The 24,009-nt window shown below is 35.7% G+C and overlaps 2 protein-coding genes and 2 non-coding genes across 5 annotated transcripts; 2 read left to right on the top strand and 2 right to left on the bottom strand.

Moving 5' to 3' along the window:
* Positions 1–1,507: 1,507 nt before the first annotated feature.
* Positions 1,508–1,614, top strand: LOC143583329 (U6 spliceosomal RNA). Its single transcript, XR_013144148.1, has one exon. It is a non-coding gene; the product is annotated as a U6 spliceosomal RNA (small nuclear RNA).
* A 2,611-nt stretch (positions 1,615–4,225) lies between these two features.
* Positions 4,226–4,328, top strand: LOC143583328 (U6 spliceosomal RNA). Its single transcript, XR_013144147.1, has one exon. It is a non-coding gene; the product is annotated as a U6 spliceosomal RNA (small nuclear RNA).
* Positions 4,329–6,816: 2,488 nt separating this feature from the next.
* On the bottom strand, positions 6,817–9,608 carry LOC143583311 (GTP cyclohydrolase 1-like). Its single transcript, XM_077065648.1, has 2 exons — positions 9,224–9,608; positions 6,817–8,140 (listed from the first exon to the last, which is right to left on the bottom strand). The coding sequence occupies exons 1-2, from the start codon at positions 9,423–9,425 to the stop codon at positions 6,984–6,986; spliced, it is 1,359 nt and encodes a 452-aa protein (XP_076921763.1). The 5' UTR covers positions 9,426–9,608; the 3' UTR covers positions 6,817–6,983.
* Positions 9,609–13,529: 3,921 nt separating this feature from the next.
* Positions 13,530–18,310, bottom strand: LOC143583320 (cyclin-C1-2-like). Of its 2 annotated transcripts, XM_077065656.1 has the most exons (9): positions 18,208–18,310; positions 17,974–18,080; positions 16,875–16,914; positions 16,583–16,627; positions 15,932–16,050; positions 15,738–15,852; positions 15,101–15,145; positions 14,843–14,990; positions 13,530–13,856 (listed from the first exon to the last, which is right to left on the bottom strand). In XM_077065656.1, the coding sequence occupies exons 1-9, from the start codon at positions 18,237–18,239 to the stop codon at positions 13,752–13,754; spliced, it is 756 nt and encodes a 251-aa protein (XP_076921771.1). In that variant the 5' UTR covers positions 18,240–18,310; the 3' UTR covers positions 13,530–13,751. The 2 variants fall into 2 exon arrangements, with proteins under 2 accessions (XP_076921771.1, XP_076921772.1); XM_077065657.1 differs by lacking the exon at positions 18,208–18,310 and having other exon boundaries at positions 17,962–18,061.
* Positions 18,311–24,009: the final 5,699 nt, after the last annotated feature.

Genomic DNA, 24,009 nt, shown 5'->3' with positions numbered 1-24,009 from the left:
TCGGTAGTTATTAAATCAATTAATTTGATTTAAGGTTTAAAATAATCCATACCTCTTCACCCTTCGTCTCCCCTGTTCTTTATGTCTCTTACCGATCATAGAAAAAGCTTCGCCAGACTATTGAATCACCACCATCAGCCAGAAACTGTTTAAATATAATAACTTAATGTCTCTCTTTTAACTTTAATTACTCAGTTTAACATAAACTAAGAGGGTCAACCTCTGATTTTTTTTTCCGATCAAGTATTCCGGCAGTCCGGTACATCATTAGTTTGGCCGGCCGGAGGGTCAAGGGACCCTCCTGACCCCCCTGTAAATCCGCCGATGCATGAATAAATTTATGAAATATCAAGGTAAAATGTAAGATATCAATATAAATAATTTGGCTATGAGTTATGACATTCGTTATATATTTATAAACTTCTTTAATTATTTTTTTATTTATGATATTTAGTTTAAAGAGTAAGATATAGCTAAAAAAATAACAAACAACGTTTAATCATGTCATTATAATATCATGTTAAGTTTTTCTTTATATTTTGGTTAATAATTCATGCCTTTCAAAAAAAGAAAAAGGTTAATTCACTATGCACGTCACGTGTAGTTTTGGAATACCAAATCAACTGTATTTTATATTTCGGTCCATTAAATTATGGGGCTTCGTAGGAGCACCTTCAAATGCATGTCCAAAAATTCACAAAACCTGTCCCGACAAGAAACCGGCTGCTAATTCTTATTTTTTCTTCTCAACATTTATTTATTTATAAACGGGTATTACAAAAATGGTTGTTTACAAAACAACTATGAATAATACCTATGTCCAAACTTCATCAAATAATTACCACTTTATAATTTCTTACATAAACTTATTTGAGATATATGACACAATAGTGTAATGAATATATTACAATTTATAACCGTGAATTTTGTCATCCTAATATGGGTCTAACACAATTATGCACTCGGGCTTCTTAAAAAACTAGCTTTACTGTGGAGTTCCTTTCTTATTTCGACAAATCCGATCTCGTGTTCATCTTGCACTCATGATTTGTGACATTACTATTCTCATCTGTGTTTCTTCATAAGCCGCTTATTCATCCTAAGTTTATAAACCAACAACTTAATAAGGTTAAAGAATGTTTGAAAAACAATACGTTGGCGAGATATTATGTTAGTGTTACAATTTGGCCTGAATACCAACCGTTTGGTAATACAGATGTGGTGAAATGTTATGAATTCATAATAATGATGATTTGTTATTTTTATATTCATTATGTCCTCTAATTTACTAACTAAAATTATTAATAATCTACAACTAAATACTCATTAAATGTAACTATAATTAGGTTAAAAAAGGAAAAATCATAGCTTTAGGAGGAAAAATGAAGTAAGAAAGGAATTAAAATACTCACTAGTTCCTGTAACTATTTAGTCTCAAGTCAATTCATCCCACATCGACCAGAAGAGAAAGTTGCGTCTTGTTTATATGGCAGCGGTCGGAAGTAGTGCTAATCCCTTTGGTGGCATCAGATAAAATTGGAACGATACAAGAAGATTTGCACAGCCCAATACACAACGATGACACTCAAAAGTTGAGAAATTGTCCAAATGTTTTTTCCTTTGATTTCTTCTCTTCTCGCGCGATGATTATTTTTGAAGCGACAGTCAATGGCGGATCTAGAAAACTAATTTCAAGGGGAAGGATGACACACAAAAATCGAGAAATGATCCAAATTTTTTTTCCTTTAATTTCTTCTCTTCTAGTGGATGATTATTTTGAAGCGACAGTCAATGGAGGTGGCGGAAGCCATGGTGAACTGGTGGTGTGTGATTGTGCTGAGCAGAGTCCAGAGAGGCAGAGAGCAGTCGGCTGTGTGCCAGTGTTCACAATATTCGGTCTTTTTTTTTAATTGTTAAACATAAAAGAATTAATTGGGTTATTGAGTTTTTTGATTTGGGCTTTATAATTTAAGTGGGCTTTTGCTGGGTTTAAGTATTAAATTGGTTGGGCTTAAAATCATAGGGGTAACGTTATTTTTTGCCAGAGGTAACGAAACATGAAATCGACCAAAATTTTTTTTTTTTACACTACTCGGTGAAACGTTGAGAGGTAACGGAGGCTACCCCTCCTCCTAAGCTGGTCCGCCACTAGGCTGACAGATATTGCCGTTACAAAATTATTAATGAAAATGGTTTTTGGCGGTTCATATGTCTGATTACATTTCCAGTATTACTTTTGTAGTTCATCTCTTCTGCACATTCTTTTTTTACTTAAATAGGGGGCATTTTAATTTGAAGACGGTATCAGTTTTGAATACTTATGAACTTAGCGGTTTCGGTAGGTTAATCTCATATTTACTGTCTATTATTAGTTTTGCTAGGAATAGTCTGCTTGAGTTCAGTTTCTTATGCTGATACATAATAAAAAGCTACCATAACATTTATATTTACTTGTTTTCTTTAAATACTATCATTTCCAAGTATTACTTCACTGTCTTCTATTCCAATTAACCAAACACCCCCTCAGAATGCACGTAGTATAGATTGGGGGCATGTTTAACATGTTTTATCAATTACACCACACTTTCAGTCTAAACTGCGGTATTTAAAAGCCTTTATCTATCTATTAAACTTTAAAGTATGATCATGCCTATTAGTTTTGTGAAATTTAAAGCTGTTGTATCGAGTTTTTGAGGCTATCGTAACTTGTAACATTTTAGCCAAGAAATTAGCAACGCAGATGATATTATGCTATTGTTTTGATCATTAAGAGTATTACGTTCATAATATAGTCATTGTAACCATATATAACACTTTAGTTATCCATACAAAACTTAAAAGCTGGAGAAAACATGTTAGTAGGTCAACTAACACATCCAATATATTTCAACCTTTATTAAGAGTACACAGCTTGGCCTATAAACAATCTGAATTTAATACTAAAGTGATGCAGGAGGTTGTATAAATAATACACTTTGGCGATTTTCAATCTATTTAACACCTGCAACATAGCTAATTATTTTGACCAGACTAGTTTGAGATTAAACATAAATAAATCGGTCAAGTTAAAAAGGACAACGCAAGCTGAGTTGCATTTGCATCAACAGTGAGGTGTTTTTTAAAACCTTAATGCTACCCGAAAAGACTTGTACCAAATGCAAAGCTTCATCTATCCCAAAAACACACAATGCTATTTATAGTGACTGCGGCCATCAGACACTAAATAAAATTATTAAATATAACAATTATCATCATGAATGCGAACAAAAATCAATACATTATTGATCTAAATGATTAACAAAACTAAATGATAAATCTTTATCATCAAACGAATTAAAAGTTTCGTTTATTAATTTCTAGATTCACTATTTAAAATACTTTTTAACTGATTATAAAAGCCTATAAATTGACTTTAAAACAAAAATATAGGATTTAGTGGTTTAAATTACATTAAACGGAATTGTTTAAGACCTTTATGTCCTTTTGCAAAGGCATGACCGCATAAATGTGCCAGTTTATGCAAGACTTTAAAGGAAAAAAAACATTCAAATTAATCACCGATATATGCAAGGAAAATCAAGAATGAAAATGTATTCAAATTGCTATCATCTGCTCGAATGTTTATACGAGGCAAGGCACTTGAGCTGAATTACAAGTGAGCTTTTACCGAACTAATTACAATCTGCCTGCTTGACTTCTATTTAAAGTGATTTATGTATCTACCCCAATAATACTCTACCCATAAGTGCAAAATAAAAATGTAACATATTATATCATTTTAAATCATAGCAAAAACATGAAGGGAGTTAATTGGTTTATACATTTCGTCTTTCCATTTTCTCATGGAGGGAGTCGTAACTCGTAAGTCTATATATCATTTGTTGATAAAAAGCATTCGTAATTAATATAACATCTTTATCTGTGTGTCTTCTATACGATATAGTTCTAAGGCTCATAAAGTTTTATCATTGTTAATATGATGAACATTCAAATTGCTTTAGCAGAACAGATTAAGAAGAGAAACAATTTTATAGCAATGGTAATGCAGTAATTACAAGAAGCTTAAGTACATGAATTTAAGAAAATCCAAAAGCTTTATTTAGGAGGAAAAATAAAGTAACAAAACAAGTAAAATACTTTAGATACTGTCAAGTTAGTTTCTCCCACATCGACCAGAAGAGAAACCACCAATTGGTTTATATATCTTAGCTTAGAGTCAAGCTTCGTCCCTTCGGGGACATCCGATAAAATTGGAACGATACAGAGAAGATTAGCATGGCCCCTGCGCAAGGATGACACGCACAAATCGAGAAATGGTCCAAATTTTTTTCTTCCCCCTTTTCACCGCAACACCACCTTCTATTTTTCGTCTTATCAACCTTCAATCTTTACATACTTTGTTGAATCTATGTACACTTTACTTTTATTTTCACATGTATTGGTTATTGTAAATTATGCTAGGAATAGTGTCTGTTTAGTTCAAATTCTTATGTTGATACATAATATATACGCTACCATTACATTACATTACCTTCATATATTTACTACTTGAAACTACAGCTTCCTACTTGTTTGCTGTAAACACTCTCATTTCCAAGTATTGTTGTATGTTTTCCTTCACTGTCTTTAATGTTTTTGGCTTTGTAGCCGGGTCCTTTCTCATGAGCATATTACTAGATATTTAATTCTGTTTGAACTTCAGGGCATTTGGTTCACCGATTCCAATTTCATTTCATTATTTACTACTTGAAACTACAGCTTCCTACTTGTTTGCTGTAAACACTCTCATTTCCAAGTATTGTTGTATGTTTTCCTTCACTGTCTTTAATGTTTTTGGCTTTGTAGCCGGGTCCTTTCTCATGAGCATATTACTAGATATTTAATTCTGTTTGAACTTCAGGGCATTTGGTTCACCGATTCCAATTTCATTTCCTTCCAACGAACCAAACACATTTCTAGTTTAGTTGTGCAGAAAGCATAGATAGATTGGGGCATCTTTAACATGTTTTATCGATTACGCCACACTTTTCAACCTTACTTGTGGCATTGAAATGTTTTTATATATCAAGTAAGCTTTAAATTACGATCATGCCTTATCTTATACAAAATCTAGCCAAGAAATTAGTATCGTAGATGATATTATGCTGTTGTTTTGAACATTAGAGTATTATGTTTATAAAATAGTTATTGTAATCTCAAATCCAAGGCATTAGTTATTTATACAAAACTCAAAAATTGGACAAAACAGTCTGGCCCATGTAAACCATTTTTTATGGTTATCATGAGTTATGCTTATAACTGAATTGGTTATGCATTGATTTTCCACTTGGCTCATTAAAGCTACTATGAATTTCATATTAAGAGACATGAAACATTCACACAGCTTATATTATACACATTACTAAACAGTTTCAAAGTCTAATAAATACAGATGCAAACACATCATTAATTTTTAGTAACTTAGAAGTGTATATCATCATCATCTAAAACAACCTTCTGCTTTTTCCATTTGTAGGCTTGCTCCAAGATCTTCAAATTAGACGTTCCCGATTCCTCTGGGAACAAATAATCCATGTATTCCTCGTACCCAGCAGCAGCACCATCAATTTGTCTTCTCTTCTTTAATTTCTTTGGAACCTTAGCACGCACCAAATCAACATCCCCCGACTCACCAAAACCGCTCTCCATATTTAGCCACTCTTCTAGTAGCATTGCCCTCTCTTCTTTAAGCTCGGGGGCCGATGTTTGGTAATAGTTTATTGCATTTTCAAAGACTCTCCTGGCACGTTGAATGCAAAGTTTCCTCTGTTCCACAAGATCCTCATTTTCTTCAATACCAGACGCTTCAAACTTTGCATAACTTATCCAAGTATTTAAATGCTTTGTACGGTCCAAAAGTCTCCCGTACAGTTGTCTTGTTCTTTCAATTTCACCTTCTGATATCTCAAAGTCAATGTATGCCTGCAGAAAATTGAATTTAATAAATATAAGTGAGTTGATTTGTTGTCAAACACCACACTGGTTCAAATTTGTAGCCAATTTCATACAGCTTTTCTAACAATACAGCTTTTATAATCACCCTAAAAACAAACTATACCCCAAACCCAATCTCACATGTCATCCACACACACACACAAATATACACATATTTTCCTAGCATGAAGTATATCATTTATTTTGCAGATTGTGAGACGTCTACATTCAGAATTTTTGTATTTTTGTTTCAAGCCTAACAATGAAGGGAGTAATCTGTTAAACCAAATAAAAGAAACTTTAACAAATGCATGTTTTATGAGACTAAGGATATAATAGAGGCATTTACCTTCCACAACAGCTCTGGCATGTCAAGTGCAGGCTGTGCAATTGCAAACTCAAAAATTGCCTGGGCCCGCTCGGTTTCACTCAAAAGATTTCACTCAAAAATTGCAGGCTGTACCGGTACTGAACCGAAGATTTCGGTGCCGGTACCAAAAATTTGTGATTTTCGGGACCGGGACCGGTTGGTACCGATCTGATCCCTAGTCGGAATCGGTTGATGGTGCTCAAGCGGTGGTAGTTGGCTGGCGGTGAGTCAATTGGAGGTGGTTGCGGTGTTCAAGTGGTGTTTTCTGACAACAAATTTGACTTTTCCGGCAAAAACGTTTTAAGGTGGTCTCGCGGATCATTAGGAACAAGTTAAAAAAACCTTGAAATAATATAGATGAAAGGGGTAGATGAATGACCCGTCAATAATTCATACAGCAAGTTAAATCTAAAAACTTAAGTCGGTAGAAGGGGGGAGGGGGGGGGGGGAGGAATGTAACATATTACCCCTATCAATCCAACAAAATTCCCATAAAATATAACGATACAAACATGAATGATCACCACATAAACCAACCCAAATTCAATCTATCGCCTTTCTTTCTTGAAATGCAAACAAAAAATAAACACACAAAGAAACGTGTATGAACTCGGATCAAATATCATCATCTTCCCAACGTCTACAAAGAATAGCTCGGAATCATTTGTAAAAACTGTGATCTTGCTAACGCGTCGTTCGAAAACCGACCCAAAACCGCAATTGTAGCAGTATTACTCCCAAATTTCTCAATCCCTCTAGAGATCATACAAGTGTGATTAGCTTCAACAACTACCATTATATCCCCACCTAATAATGGAGATACCGTTTCTGCAATCTGTCGAGTCAATCGTTCTTGAACTTGTAGTTTAAACCCGTGAAAATGCACAATCGACTGCAATAAAGATTTCCCGATCGGGTTTATTTCTTCACCCGACATGTACCCTATATGAACCAACCCGTAAAACGGAAGCAAATGATGTTCACAAAGTGACCATAAAGATAAATTAACCTCGGATCTAACAAGTTTTTTATTATTATTACCAAGCCCAATGGGCCTCAACGAGATAGTGGCAAGCCCGTTAAGCTTCATCTCCAAGTTTGAATCTTTAAAGTTCAGAAGCCATTTTATAAACCGACTAGGCGTACCCACAAGATCTTTTCTACATGGGTCTTGACCCAACGACCTTAAAATTGACGCAACGGCTATCTCCATGTCAGGATTACCACTAGGTCCCACTTTCTGGGACCGTGACGGGCACCAAGAATCTTTTAATGAGTTTCTTGAACGAATATTATCTAAACTTATGCCTCGACATCTTAAAAGCCCAAAAAAGTCAATCCAGTTGACCGAATCTTTATCTTCAAAAGTACCCAAACCCGACCCGACTATAGTTTTGGCAAATCTTTTGTGGTTTGACTCGAGAATAGCCAACTGGAAATTGGGGAAATGAATGTGTGAGCATTGAAGAACAACCGCAACACCGGTTGGGTTAATTCCGTGATGTAAACCGAAGCAAATATCATCTGCTAAATGTTGTGGGTCTTGGAAACGTCTGGCGAAAATATCAGCGACCCGAGAGAGTTTGCTAAGGCCCACAACCCGTTGACTGGATGGAATGTAGCCCACATGGCATTTAACCTGGAATGGGAGTAAACAAGACTCACAGTATGAGAAGAGATCAATATCTCTAACGAGAACAAGCCCGCCATCTCCTCCAGCTAGCCCGGTTCCATTTTCTACACCAACTTCAGGGAATAATGCACCTTGGACTATATCTTTAACGTTCTGTTTGTATCCTGCAAAAGCCCAAAACGACACAAATTTTTAAATCGTTATATGAACAATCAATGTGTGAAGCGATTATAATGGTTATAGCATTCTAATATTAATCCAATCTTTTATTGAAGATGACCTAGGAGGATTTTGACTTCTGACATTAGAACACACTTTGATAACTTTCGACCCATTTGGCTGGCTTCTTATTTAGCTACTTGCCTATTTATTTACTTTACCACTTTGCCCCGTTAGATATACTAAGATAAACCCATTCATAAGTAAACGGGTCAAAATCCTGCCTCCAGGTAAACATCTAAAGAAGCCTCAGAACAAGAACTTTTGCATGAATAAAAAACATGCAAGATCTGGCTGAATTAGCTAAAAATATACATTGAATGACTTTCGCTCCATTTAACTAGCTTCCTATTTAACTTTCAGCCTGTTTAACCAGCTGCCTGTTTTAGCTATTTATTTATTTTACCACTTTGCATAGGTCAAACATGTCAAGTCAAAAACCTATTTGTGCATCAAGTTTAAATCTCTTTATGAACACGAACACTTAATGTGTTAAGTGATTATAACGGTCATAGTATTCAAATAATAATAATTCAATCCTTCATTAAAATGATCTACGAGGCTTTTAACATTAAAACTTAAAACACGCTTTGTATGACTTTCGACCCATTTAGCTGGTTTCCTATTTAGATTCATTTTACCATTTTGACCCGTTAGAGGTAACGCACACCAGGATCAACCCATTTATAAGTTAACGGGTCAAAATCCCACCTAGAGATCAACATCTAAAGAAACCACATCAAATCAAAGCGGGTACTTTTGCATGTACCGGTGAAATAAACACGCCAGATCTGACCTTCGACGACTTGTTCAACTAACTTCCTACTTGGCAAGCACTTTTAACATCCACCTAACTTACAATTACACTAACTAACTACCACTAACCTACAATCAACGGATTGCCAATTCTTTAAGCAAACCACTATCAGAACATCATATTCCAATTCTCAAAATTCAAATCAAATTCAACCAAATCAACATCAATAAAACCATCCAAACACATAATTCAACACAAACAAAAAGATTACCTTTCGTCCCTTCTCGAAGCGCTTTCGCAACCCGAAGAGGCGTCTTTCGAAGGCCTTCTCTGTTAACATCTTCCCCCAAACCCTGCAGCAAAACCTTGACAGCATCTTCAATAGCCACAGTCTCTGGTTCATGCTCAAAATCATCAAGCTTCACACCATTTTCAAGAACCACACAGTAGTGACCCTCATCTAAAGCTCCCATTGAAAGAAACAGAAACCCTAATCAAGATTCAATTTTTTCAATCAAAGTCTTCACCTTTTTGAATCAAGATTGAATCTTTTAATCAAAAAGATCCCTAATTTGAGAAGCCCAGATGGGAAAATAGCAAATTTGATTGTTTTGGTTAATATTTTAATGAATTGAATAGATAAAGGAAAAGTGGCCACTGGTTTAGAGATATGGGAGATGGGGCAGCGAAAATGTATGCAATTTGTGTGAATTATATAGAGATGAAAGGAGGGTATGTATGTGTGTGTGTATGTATTGGATTATTATTATTAATAATATTAAATTAATAATAAATTAAAAATGAAGAAATAATAATAATAGATCCAATCCCAACCTTGGATCTTTGAGGTTGTTGATGAATTAGGGTTATCGGCGGCTGTGTCCTTTTGGGGTGGGCCCAGGATGCAAGATCTGGGTAGGAAAGCTACCGTTGTCAACTGTTACACACACGTTAAGGTGTGGAAATGATATATAGATACATGGGTGTGTATGTATTGGTTTGGTGGTGGTCAAGTAGGGTTTATAGGACTCACCAACCGTCTGTTGGGTCAGGTTGGGTCGGGTCGGGTCGGGTCGGGTCGGGTCGGGTCAAGAATATGGTGACATCATGACTCCACCAACCCACCATGGGATGGAAATGGACTTTTTTTCGTTGAAAGTTGGAATATTTTATATCCCTATGATTGCAGATCTCAAAAACGCACACTAATAAATGTGTTCTTAGACAAAATCAAAACTACTTGTGAAAAGCATACAACTTCACAATGAGAGTGATTGGCTTGAGATCTTAGTCTCAGGTTTGAAACTTAACTCAAGGGGTTTTCCTACAACAGTGGATTTCTTTTTTAATAGAGTTTATGGATAAGACAGGTTTGTAGCGTTAAAAACAGTATTAACGGATGACAACCCGTTTTAAGAGGACTCACTCGGGTAATTGGAGCAGTTCATGGATTAGTAAGGTCTGCAACGCCAACATCAGTATTAGCGGTTGACATCTCGTACCAGGAACACTTACTCGAGGTAATTGGAGTAGCTCCAAACGTTTGTTAAAAAAAGATCATTTGTTAAACTACCTGACTATGGGAGGGATGACATCTAGACTCTATGACCACGACACAACATATTGTGGATCTGTCGTGTGAGAATGAGTTGACACCTTGTTGGTAGGCTCACATCAAACAATTTCACCTCAGTTAACAATACGAGCAACCAGTGATCTTTTGGTATATGCAATTTATAGTTCATACAAAAACAAGGATTCCAATACCACTTCAAGATTGGATCTGTGTGTTCCTAATACACCTCACATGCGTAAACCGCATACAAGTAAACAGTATTTCGATTCTGAGATCACCAATTCCACATTTCATTAACACCAAAGGTATGGAATGAGTCAATCATCCACTTTGGTATTTTATTGAACAAAAACGGTGATATTGTTCCTCCATAATAGATATAAACAAGCGTTTTGTTCGGGTGGAGGACGGATACAAAACAAATATGAACCAACATATGTTGGTAATTCAAAAGGGACACGATATGAACCTCGTGTAAAGCCAACTATTTTCATGTGAGTTGGGATTTTTGAAAAAAAAAAATATTATGATCTACGGATAACCCTTCGATAAGAATTACGGGGCAAACTCTTGAGAATCAAACCTTTGAAAAAGCCAGGTGGAGACGTTAATTGGCCACTTATCACCAGTAGTTACTAGACCGCCTTAGATATGGACATATCAATTTAGTATGGATTTTTATATTTCCGTCTGTAATTTTCCACTGGCACTTTCCAACGGCTTTATATGCGTCGGTGAAAGCCCAACTTTCTTATAGTGTGTGCATCAATACTCATTTTGACAACTATTTGTAGTTTGCAAGTTTATGTTTGTGTTTAAATTCAGTTTAGCGTTACTTCCCGCAGTAAAGCGGTATCGAGTTCTCCTAATACAGGTATACGTAACAACAAAAACAAAAAAAAAGAAAAACAAATGGCTTTTTTCATATACAAGCAGATTTTGAGAGCATTTCATCAAAGTATATATTCAGTGAGTTTTAAGGATATTATTACATCCATTTGGCCCGACAAAATAGCTCCTTATTCCCTACCATTAGGTCAGGTCAAATCAGGACTAATCAAGTTGCCCACTCCCTCCTCTTATTCAACCCCAAACGACCCACCCATGTTCACCCATGGACCATCGCCATCAATTTTTTTAAAAACCACTCTTTTACTTGTACCGGATTTGATTAAAAAATGGTATAACTAGTTGAACCGGGATGTATCGGGAGGTTCAACTGGGTTTAATAGTTTACCATGTAATTTTATATGAATACAACTTTAACTCAAAAAATAACATTAAATAAACATCACACATGAACAATAATCGAGTCAAATAGAAAGTTTATAGATATATGACATTAATCATTTACAAAAGATGTAAAACCAACATTACATTTGCAGGATACAAAATTTGTGATTAATAAATCATTGTTTACTATGTTTACTCATTTCAGATTTATCCGTTAGGTTAAAAGTCATTTTTTCAAAATACAGGCCACAAAAAAATATCAAAAATATCTTGAGTTTAAAACCAGTATTTTTTTTTAAAGATCGGCGGTACGATATTTTAGCAAACCGCCTAAAATACCAGGCTCTAAATACCGGTTACCTTACCAAAATCCGGTATAACCGGTTCAACCGGCCGGTACATACCGGTTTTTAAAACATTGATCACAATTCCAAGTTCTATTCACACATATGCTATATCACAAAAGGAAAATTAACTTCATAAGTCGTAACATGCAAAAGATAATAAATTTCATAAAGTGAGAACACATTAAGAAGGTTAAGTGCTTTTACCTAGACATGAGCCATTTGAGTGACTTCAACATAATTGGGAACACTTTGATGCTGCCATGTATATTTTTTTTACCATAAAAGAATGTTGTTAGATGATTAGAAAACTAAATTAAACAACTCCATTAAGTAAACTAAATATATCCAAAGCGAAAAATATTGAGATCCAGTTTTAACATGATAGATAAAAGTGAAGTGAACACGTGACAATTAAGATAAAAGACGGACATTGCGAGTTTGAAAAGCGTTTGGGAGTATAATTCGATTTCGAAGGCCTTTTCCTTTTTATCTTTTAGGATTCCGTCAAATAAAGAACAAAGCCTAAAGTAAAATGCAAACCGCAAACAACTAACTAGTGAAGTTGATAGTAACTTCCATATTTTCTTTTGTGGCTACTGCACTCAAATAATGGCATTGAATCCATCAATTGAAAGAAACTGCGTCGGGTCTTCAAAGATTGCTAAACATACAGGACTGCTGAAATCAAAGCAAGTCGGTGAGCTTGAGATCCAAACAATTGCGTTTTAACGTTTGAATTAACAAGTCCGTCCAGTTTAAAACCAGGAACCAACCTATCACCCTTAATATTTCTATATAATTATCATTAGTAAAATATGTATTTACCGATTTACGTATATATATTATAATCATAAAACAGTTTTATCATTTTAAACGTTTTGATAGAAACTAATTCAACCTTTTTTTTATAAAACAAAAATAAAAAATAGTTTCAAACAACCGGCTGACCATCTAACCTGGCTAGTTTGGTTTGTTGCTTCTCGAAACCATGGATACAGGTTTGAACAGTTTCCATAAAAGATGAGCAAATTCGGTACTGATACCGGTACCGAAATCGGTACCAAAAGTTTTGAGTTTCAATATCGGTAGTTCCCGAATTTTTTACCTTCAATACCGAAGTTTTCGGTACCGGTACCAAAAATTTGCGATTTTCGGGACCGGGATTTTCGGTACCGTACCGGTACCGATCTCATCCTAATAAAAGTGTCCAGACCGCAACTATTAATTCAATTTCTATAACATTCTATTCCAATTATTTTGTAAACTTGAAGCCGCGCCATCTTATAGCCTCAAAACGCTTTCAAAATTAACACAAACTCGTATACCTCGGTTCATGAGTTTGGGACCGAACTGTTTACGAACCATATCAGATGGTTAAAACTGATCCATTTAAGGTTTACCAACCTTAACTAGGGCTTCGAGTTGCTCCAAACGAAAGCTAGAATCCAATAGTACTCAATTCTTTGATTTGATTCCAAATCAAACACTGTAAATTGTGTTTCTTTTTTGCTTTTGAATCAATGATCATGACAACAATTTTGTTTCAACAACAAAATTAACGCTACAACTTCGAGTACTCGGCCATTAAAGCGGGCATGGTAACCATTTTAATAAAGGTTACATATAAAAGTGTAGCTTGTAATCTATATTCTTGTGGGTAGTTTGTGCATGGCAGCATTCACTCTCTCATCAGTTATCATTTTGTGAGTATCATAAAAATCCAGTATTTCCATTGCTATGTTCTTCACCTGTTAAACAAATAATCAAAAACATCATAATTGCAACAGAAAAAGCCCCGTACAAGTGTTTGAACATATTTGAGTAGGGGTGTCAATCGTGTTGGGTTGGTAGGTTGAATTATTCGGCCTGAACACGCACCATGTTTTTACTCGTGTCAAAAGCATCGACCCTAACCCAAACACGACCCATTTAACCATTTGTCTAAAAGTGTCAAAGCAGGTTGGCAAAACAAGACGTCAGAGCATGCTTAATCAGGCTGTTGGGTTGTAAAAAAATGAGTTAAATGGGTCTTAAACAAGTTAATGAGTCGACCTGTTTAACTAAGCAAGTTAGCAGGTTGACCCGTTTAACCAAGCGGAGTAAACTAGTCAACCTGAAAACGATCTGTTTAGGCCTGTGAACAAACCGAACAGTGAACCGTCCGGCGGGAAGTTAATTTATGTTCGCTTATTTAGTGAACGAACAACATGAACACACGGGTGGGTCGTTCATTCATTTATATTCGTGAACGTCGGTTTATGTTCAATCATTTACGCTCATATATGTTCGTTCCTTTATGCTCTTTTATGTTCGTTAGTTTACGTGTGTTTAGGTTCGTTTGTTTGTATATTCAGTTAAATGTTTTAGACCACAACTTAATCTCGGTTCTGCGTGTTCATCTACGTTCAGTTAATTCCGTTCTTTGGTGTTCGTTTACATTCATGAACCGTTTGTTTATACTATTAACACATGAACTCAAACACAATCATTTTCTTAACAAATGAACACGAGCATATACCGTTCGTTTTCGTTCGGTTCATTTACAAACATATAACAGTTTCAATTAGGCATCTCAACCTAGACACGGCCCGTTCTATAAACGGGTTTGATACACCAACCCGAATCCTGATCATTTTCCTGTCGTATCAGAAATTGCAGCCGCTATATTTGACCCGTTCAACTCGTTTCATTTTTAGCTATGTACTTTAGTTTACAATTTTACCCCTTGACTTACAATATTCATGTCGACCCGTAGATCTTCAAACCAAGCTGTATTATCTTTCTCCTTGAGCACACTAGCTACATAAATGCAGGCTAACCCAATCAAATGTGGCGGGTGTATGAGAATTAGATCCATCTTATAGGTGTCATTCACAAGTCCCCTAAACAACTCATTCGAAAAACTTAAATTAGAATTGTATAAAGATGAAATTTTGCTACAAAAGTCAATTTGTTTGTAAAAAGTCAAACTAGCTGGTGACCAAGCTCTTACCAGGTCAACTGTGTTGCATCACTCATACCAGCATCATGAACCAACCTGTTCAACTCAAATGAGCACCTTATGTTATAACGAGATACTCGTTTACTTTTTGAACGGGTCAAATTGGGTTTGTTTTATCTCAAACAGGTAAGAAGAAGAAGTTTAGCGAAAAAGAAAAGAGGGCCAAATATGTAACCTCCTAAGGTGACAATGCCATTTTGTAGTCATTATTAAAAAAATGAACCGCATCAGCTATATATAAACATATAGAGTAAATTACACAAATGGTACCATGATTTGGGGTAAGTTACGGATCTGGTCTCTACTCTCTAAGCTTTAAATTTTACAGATTTGTTTCTTAGCTGCAATGTTTGCATTCAAACATGGTCCAAACGTTTAACAGTGTTAACTTCATCCGTTAAAGTCAAAGGCAATTTGTCAAATGCCCCTAACTTTAACTGAGAAAGTTAACAATGTTAGGCTCATGAACCATGGATGAAAGCAAACATTGTGGTTACTGGTTAGTGACCAAATCTGTAGAACTTAAAGCTTAGGAACCAATCCATAACTTACCCCAAACCACAGGGATTGTCTGTGTAATTTACTCTAAGTCAAAACTAACTGGTATAAGTTGTAAAGAAATACATACTGAGGCAATGCATGATAAGGATGAAAAACAATAAGGTAATAGTTTAACGCTTCCAATATTTTCATTTCCATTTCAAGTATTTCCTTAATTTCACACCGGTACTTTTCATCTGGATCTGCAAACAAGGATGCCATGTTATTAATCCGTTAATTAGGACAAAAAAAATTCTTTTTGAATTTAACAAAAAGTGTTACTTGTTTTCTTAATGTAGAATACAAGAAGTCTTGCTTGCACCGTGCTTTCTTCAGATTTTGATGCCAAATACAAGCAAGATGGTGCCAGTAGACGCGGGTCAAATTCGGTCATACTTTTCCTAAAAGTCCATATAGCATACACTTAGCAAAATTTTCATTATAAATAGCTGTGAAAAAAAGAAGTAGATCATGAATGTGTGTACAAGCACTGAATCTCTAACATGAAGAAAGTAGAGGTGGCAATCAAGACCCATTTTCTTATATATAATAGGTTAAATTCGTAGAATATAACAAATCAACTTAAAGGCAGACAGGTAAAATTGGTTCAACAAATGAAATTATATCATTAAGTGTATTTTTAACCACTAAGTGTATATTTAACTAATAAAACCATAATTGTCGCTCTGTGCCTCAAGACCCTAAATATTCAACTCGTGACTCAACTCATTAGAGTCAAGATAATAAGGAATATATGTATATGTATATGTATGTATAAACACATGTAAAAGCAAAGTATAAGTATAATCTTTTATTTAATCTATAATTATATAAGATTGTCAAGTATAATGTGTTTGCGCTTTGCTGCAAAGAAATCTGTTGTTATCCAGAAAAACTAATTCATTGATAAAGCATCTGAAATAGCATACTTACCTTGTATATACACGTCTCATATATGTTACAGCAGTCGCCACAACCCTGAAATAGACAAATAGTAACCAATGCAATGAGAATTCATCATTAGAACATAACAAATAAAGTATTTGAGAAACCGTATGAGCTTCATTGTAAGATGTTCATGAGTATACTTTATTTATTCCCTTAAATTACAAACCTTTACCCAAAAGTCCAAAACAAGAAGTTTTAAGAGTGGATTAAAGTTTTCATGACTGACTAACTTATATAGAAAAATAAATTATTTAAAACAAGAAAACTCGAGGCTAACCTTTGCCTCACTTTCACATTTTGAGCCAATCTCGCAATGTCTGGAATGAAAAAACAAAACGAGAAGACATACAGGATTAAAAAGCTATTTACAAGATATTTTACAACCAATCTAATATAATGTAATAAGCTTTGTAAAGCCCTTATGTTAAAGGTAAAAATAAGTGTAATCATGGTAAATGCACAAATTATAATAACTAACTTCTGCAATCACCATGCAAATCCTTACAAATTGGTATATAATCATAGGGTTAAGTTATCCTAAACAGTTTCCTAAATCTAGGAAGGGTACAAAGACACAATGGAACGTAAAATATAACACAATGCTGATTATATAGCACAATGTCGAGAAAAAAAGACACAATGACAAAATAAACAAAAAAACACAATGATAAATAAAAAGACACAATAATTTGAACAAAAATTCTAAAATCTACAAGCTAGAAATCGAATAGCGAAAACCTAAAATCTAATATCGTAGAGTTCACCGAGACAGTTCCAATGCCGCTGGTTTGAGTTTAATCGGAGTCCGTTTGATACCCTTCCTACGACTTCCTACTTTTAGAAGCCTATGTATTTTTGAACCCAACCCTATTATCATATTCTTAAACACTAACTCAATCTCAATAGTTCTATAACAAATAGATACAAAACAATTCATCTATGTAGATAATGCAGAAAACATCGGATATCGGTCAAGGACTGATATTTGAGATACCCATTATCGCGGTGGGATATCGCCTGTTAGTAATTTTAATATCATGCAGAATTTATATACATAGCAATTTAACACTAACAATTCAGTATACTCTCCTACTACCATTAACAAATTAACCTTTTGCAACTTACAAAACACTAACAACTGTAGCAAGTAGGAACTGATTTAAGACTTAAATGTTAAAACGCTAACATTAAACACTAAAAATTGGCAATTAAGACTTAAAAAACTGATAACGGGAAAATCAGTGATATATCGGTCAAATATCGGCATCAATAACACCAAACTAGCAATGCAAATAGATCAATAATAACTAATAAACACATAATAATCAAACAGGTTATACATAAATTTAAAGGCAGATAGATACATAATTACATACAATTAGTCATATGCAATTTAATCAATTTGAAATCATCAAGTGTGACTCCTCTCTGCTTATCAAAATTATGCACCACATCCACTTCCTGCTGGTCTAATAATTCCTTGCTGCACACGAAACATAATAATTATTAATTAGTGTTTATTATTATTATTCGTTCAAATTACAGCCTAATGGTGCGATTAAACGGAATCGAACGGATGTGAGTGTGAGACAGGATGATCGGAAGCTTACTAGTGCGTTGATGTCCAGAAATTAGTCGCCATTGTTGGTTGTTTGTTGTGAAGAAAATGAAGTTGCAGAATGAAATCGGAGGTTATTGGAATTGAGGTTTGGGCTGTTTGATTGGGCTTAAGGTTTTTGGTTTGAATCTGGATTATTGTGTATTAATATTGACCTATATCTCTTCTCTATATGGGTGCACACAGCACAAATAGGCTTTTTCTAACGCTCGGTTTTAAGTATGGAACCGGATTTGGATATGACTGTACTAGTAGTTAACCAGCGCGATGCTGCGGAGATGATAGTTTGAACAAAATTTATATCGAAACGCCAATAAAAATAAACATGTCGCAACGATAAGTTTGGTTTTTTAAAAATCTTAAATATATATAAACGAAACCTCCCTAAATTCTCTCAAGCCACCAGATTTCTTTATTTGTTAACAAAAACTTCTCATGCATTTGACCCGAATTGACGGGTATAGGTCTCATCAAACTCAGATAGCTCTTAAAAGAGTTATAACATCTCATTATATTAAAAATTAATCTCATCAAATATTTGATATGAAAATCCTATAAAATATGGATATAGTAAAAAATAATATTCGTTTTTTAAAAGATACTATTTATAATTAAACCCGGACAGCTTTTAAACTAGGTTATAACATCTTATTTATTTGTGAAACCTATTTATAATTAAGAAACAATTTATAGTTAAAAAAGCGGGTCATATGTCTCACCAAACTTTTAAACCAAGTTATAACATCTTATTTATTTGTGAAACCCTTTCATCATCAAATCCTAAGAATATTAGTAACTTTCTTACAATAAATAAGATTAAAATCCTAAAAAAATATATAAATATTATAAACGAATAATGTAAAACGAACGTATAATACGGGGATAAAAGGTAGTATAATATATTTAAACATATATAATGAAACAACAAAATAAATAAACTTGTGGTGGATAAAGGACCAAAGTTGAAACTCATATATTTATAAAAGTTGAGTAAGTTAAAGGGGTAAAATTATAATTATATTTAAATTAGAACTATCAAAATTATTAGATAATGTTAAGTTAAAACTTTTATGTTTTATATACTTGTAAATTGATGCAACTATGACTTGTACTTTATAACCCACACCTCGGTTTTGAATAAAATTTATATCAATACGTAGATAAAAATAAGAACTTTGCAATCGTATGTTTGAATATTTTTTATAATACAATACACTCAAGGATATATAAGAATTAGTAAAAGAAATATATTTGAGGAATATGTGGAGAAAGATGATGGTGTTGAAATGTAATATTAGTAAAATTTACACAAAAAATGGGGGGAAACAATGTAATTATATAATACCAATTGTTAAAATGTGTAGATGAAACACACTTTTAGCCCTTAAAATTCAAAAATGGATGCTTCTAAGACTTGTACTTGTTGCAATGAGTCAGGTACCTCTTAAAATTTAAAAGGTCCCTAACTCATGTATTATATATAGTAGTGATATTGGAAAATTGGCTATTGGCTGCCGGGTCAGGTCCGGGGTATTGTCTCTAATAACCATACCCTATGCACCACGTTCGGGTCGAGCAAAAAATCGAGTATTCTAAAACTGGGTATTTTAATACCCTATTTCCGAGTATTGAAAAAAACCAGTTTTATGGGGATTTTCCCGGGTTTTTTTTGGGTATGGATTGGGTTTTATAACGGGCTGCACTTTTTTTGGGTATTTTTCAAGTACTTTACGGGTAATTACGGATATTAGAAAAGCCCGGTTCCAATTTTTGGGTATTACTGGGTACAAATTGGATCTTGTTCCAGGTAAGGATTTTGGTACTAAAATGCATACCTATACCCTACATGTAGAGTCGGGTGCAAGTACAGCTAGTAAAAAGTCAGGTGCCCGGATCCGGTTTTTTTTTTTCCTGATCTGGTTTTGGGTTTGGATTTTTTGTGCACCTCTACTATATGTTACTTGTAGAGTTGTAAAGGTGTGAATAAAACAGGAAAACGAAAAAATTTGAAAACCGAACAATATCCGTAACAAAAAAAGATATCTGAATTGAGAATTTGGGTTTTGGTTTGGTTATTAACCATATCCGAATTGCGAACACAGTTTTTATCTGATATACAAATTTTTGAATTCGGTTAAACCGAATTAACCAAATAACTATAATGTTATTACTATTTTTTTATTTTTAAGTAATAATGGTGTTTCTTTTTAAGTTTGTTAATGACCAAGCCAATTGAGTCTGATTAGCAAGTCATCTAATTACACATTCAATACACAACCGATGTCTAAAAAAACAAGAAGCTAACCTAGCAAAAAAAATGATATTTGGTTTGAATTCGGCTTTAACATAAGCCACATCAGTTTGGATTTAGGTTATGAACAAAAAAATTCAAATTCAAATCCAAATAAACAAATTAAAATTAACTACGCAACCAGCTGTAAAATAACATAATTCCTTGATTTCATTGAATATTGTACAAACTATAAATATACAAACTGATGAGTGAAACCAGGAGAATACTTTGGAAAGACAATCAAACATAAACTAACAAATATTCACAAAATAATTATGATACAAGTGCCAAAAATAGCCGTAGATATTTTCGGCTTAACAGTCCCCCGCAGTTTGAGCCGTAGAAGAGCGGAGGCATAAACTGGAACGAAATCGTTGGAATAAATGCTTAGGTAGTCCCTTGGTGAAGATATCCGCATATTGGTAATCAGCTGGAACGTGTAGAACTTTAAGAGTGTCGAGGCGAACCTTTTCTCTTACAAAGTGTATGTCAAGTTCTACATGTTTGGTCCGTTGATGGTTCACAAGGTTGGCGAATAAATAGACTGCTGAAATGTTATTACAGTAAACGATCGTGGCATGTCTAACTGGGACATGAAGTTCAAGTAAGAGATTACGAATCCAACTTATCTCGGCTACGGTGTTGGCGACTTCTCGATACTCAGCTTCGGCACTAGACCGAGAGATTGTAGGCTGACGTTTCGAGGACCAAGAAATTAAGTTTCCACCCATATACACACAGTAACCGGAGGTTGACCTGCGGGAGTCGGGACACCCACCCCAATCGGCATCCGAATAGGCTGTCAGTTTAGTGGATGGGGAGGGTGTTATGAGGAGGCCATGCGATAATGTACCTTTAATGTAGCAAAGGATCCGTTTCAAAAGTTGAAAGTGTGGCTCGCGCGGGGCATGCATGAAGAGACAAACTTGTTGAACTACATATGAGATGTCCGGCCGGGTAATCGTTAGATATTGTAGTGCACCGGCAAGGCTCCGATATAAAGAACCATCGGTAAATAACACACCATGAGTAGCACTCAATTTAGACTGGAGTGCTAGCAGGTTTACATGTTGACATGTTGGCACGTGATAAAATGTCGGCCGCGTATGTTGACTGAGATAAAAACAAACCCGTTTTCTGTTGTTCGACGGTGATACCGAGGAAATGATGTAATTTACCGAGGTCGGTCATCTTGAATTCCGCGGATAATGATGTGATTATTTTGTGGAGTAGTGTGTCACTAGATGCGGTGAGTATAATATCATCCACGTATAAGAGTAAGTCAGCCATTGGTCACCCTTTTGATAAATAAATAGCGAGGTGTCGCAAACACTACTTTTGAATCCACATGTTGAGAGAAAACCTGCAAATCGTTGATACCACGCACGCGGGGCTTGCTTTAAGCCATATAGAGACTTATTAAGTTTGCAAACAAAGTTAGGGTGCGTGTCGGAGGAAAACCCCGGTGGTTGAAACATGTATACCGTTTCTTTCAAATGCCCATGCAAGAAAGCATTTTTTAACATCCAATTGATGGATGGGCCACGCCTTGGATACCGCTAAACTTAGTACCGTACGAATCGTAGTGGGTTTAACGACAGGGCTAAATGTCTCATCACAGTCAAGACCCACGGTTTGACTTTTGCCATTGACGACAAGCCTAGCTTTATGCCGTTCCAAAGTTCCATCGGCGTTAAATTTATGTTTAAACAGCCACATGCAACGAATAATTGGTGCATCGGTGGGTCTCGGTACAAGTTCCCAAGTGTTATTTTCCAATAGAGCTTCATATTCGTTAGTCATGGCAACCTTCCAGTTGGGATCATTAAGAGCGTAAGATGTGATTTGGGTAACGGAGATATAGACGGAGTGGGTGGGGAAGTTTGTGTGTTAAGCGACATAGGTTGGCGGGGTTTAAAAATTCCAGATTGTGATCGAGTGCGCATGAAGTGATTGGATGTGGGGGGCAGGTTGGGGTCTGTGTAATTTAGAGGGTGTGAGGATTGAGAAGGGAGAGATGGTGGGGTATTAGGAGGTGGTTGGTTATTAGGGAATGTGTTGTGAGTTTGTAGTGGAGGGATGGAAGGACCATTTGTGGGTGAATTTGCATTGGCAAAAGGATTTAGTTGGTGGAGGGGCGTGTTAACAGTGGGGAAACACGTGAATGGGGAAAATAATATGGGTGAGGGGTCTAGGAAAGAATGTGACGGGGGAGGTTGAGAGGGAGTGGCGAAAGGGAAGTTAGTTTCGTCAAAAGTGACGTGGCGGGAAAAAATGATTTTTCCTGTGGAAATGTCTAAGCAACGGTATCCACGGTAGTTGGCTGGGTAGCCAAGAAATACACATGGTGCGGATCTTGGAGCAAGTTTGTGAGGGCGAGTGGGAGAGAGGTTTGGGTAGCATAAGCAACCAAACACGCGAAGGTGGTCATAAGACGGCTGGCGTAAATATAGGAGAGATGTGAGGGTTTGGTTGTTATGTAATTTTGTGGGAAGAATGTTGTGAAGATATGAAGCCGTGTGGAGTGCTTCGACCCAGAACGAGGAGGGAAGAGAGGCGTGAGTAAGAAGAGCGAACATAATCTCGTTTAGGCGCCGAATCATGCGCTCGGAGTTCCCATTTTGTTGTGAAGTGTGTGGACACGAAAAGCGAAGTTGCATACCATGTTGGGTGGCAAAGTTCTTAAAATTAGTGTTGTCAAATTCACCCCCCATATCACATTGAAAAGATTTAATCGGTAGGTGAAATTGGGTTGAGACGAATTTTCAACAGAAAATGAGTAAATTTAGTGAACGTCTCAGATTTAAATTTTAATGGATAAACCCATGTGTATTGAGTGAAATCATCTACCAAAACCATATAATATTTATAACCTGCATGACTCAATATCGGGGAGGTCCACAAGTCACAATGTAAAATAGAAAAAGTGACAAACGTTTATGAGATGTCCGGCCGGGTAATCGTTGAATGGGAAAGGGACATGGAGGTGGAGCCCAATATGGCCCATAAGCAAGTGGAGGCCCATAAGTTTGAGGATGAGCCCAGAAGTGTGCATGTTGAGATTGTTGAGGTGGGTATCCTCTGGCTTGAGACTGATTTTGACCACGATAATTGTTGAACCGGCTATTATCACGGCGGCTATTTTCACGACCGGAATCGCGACGAGGGTGACTGTCACGGGGTGGGTTGCCCCGTCGACTGGTATTGTCACGAGGAGGGTTATTGTCACGCCGATTGTTAGAATTTTGGTGTGATGTGACAGTGGCGGCTACCATGGGGGTAGGAGAAAGCGTGTCACGAGCCGCGATCCGACGAGCCTCGGATTGTAATCGTTCAATGGCTTCTTCCCATGGGGGAAGAAATTGATTAAGTATTGAGGCAGCTGCATCGTATTCACGGGGTAGTCCGCGAACCAGGTAAAGGATTCGTTGGGTGTTGTTAATCGGACAATCGACCGCGGTGAGTTGATCGGAGAGTTCACGGATACGCTGACAGTAAGCT

This window comes from Bidens hawaiensis, unplaced genomic scaffold (assembly GCF_021521415.1).
Source record: "Bidens hawaiensis isolate Kalapana, Puna unplaced genomic scaffold, B.hawaiensis_p1.1 tig00032359_1, whole genome shotgun sequence".
In the NCBI taxonomy this organism is placed as follows: Eukaryota; Viridiplantae; Streptophyta; class Magnoliopsida; order Asterales; family Asteraceae; genus Bidens; species Bidens hawaiensis.
The sequence above is the reverse complement of the archived record's forward strand: the minus strand, read 5'-3'. Positions and strand labels throughout refer to the sequence as shown.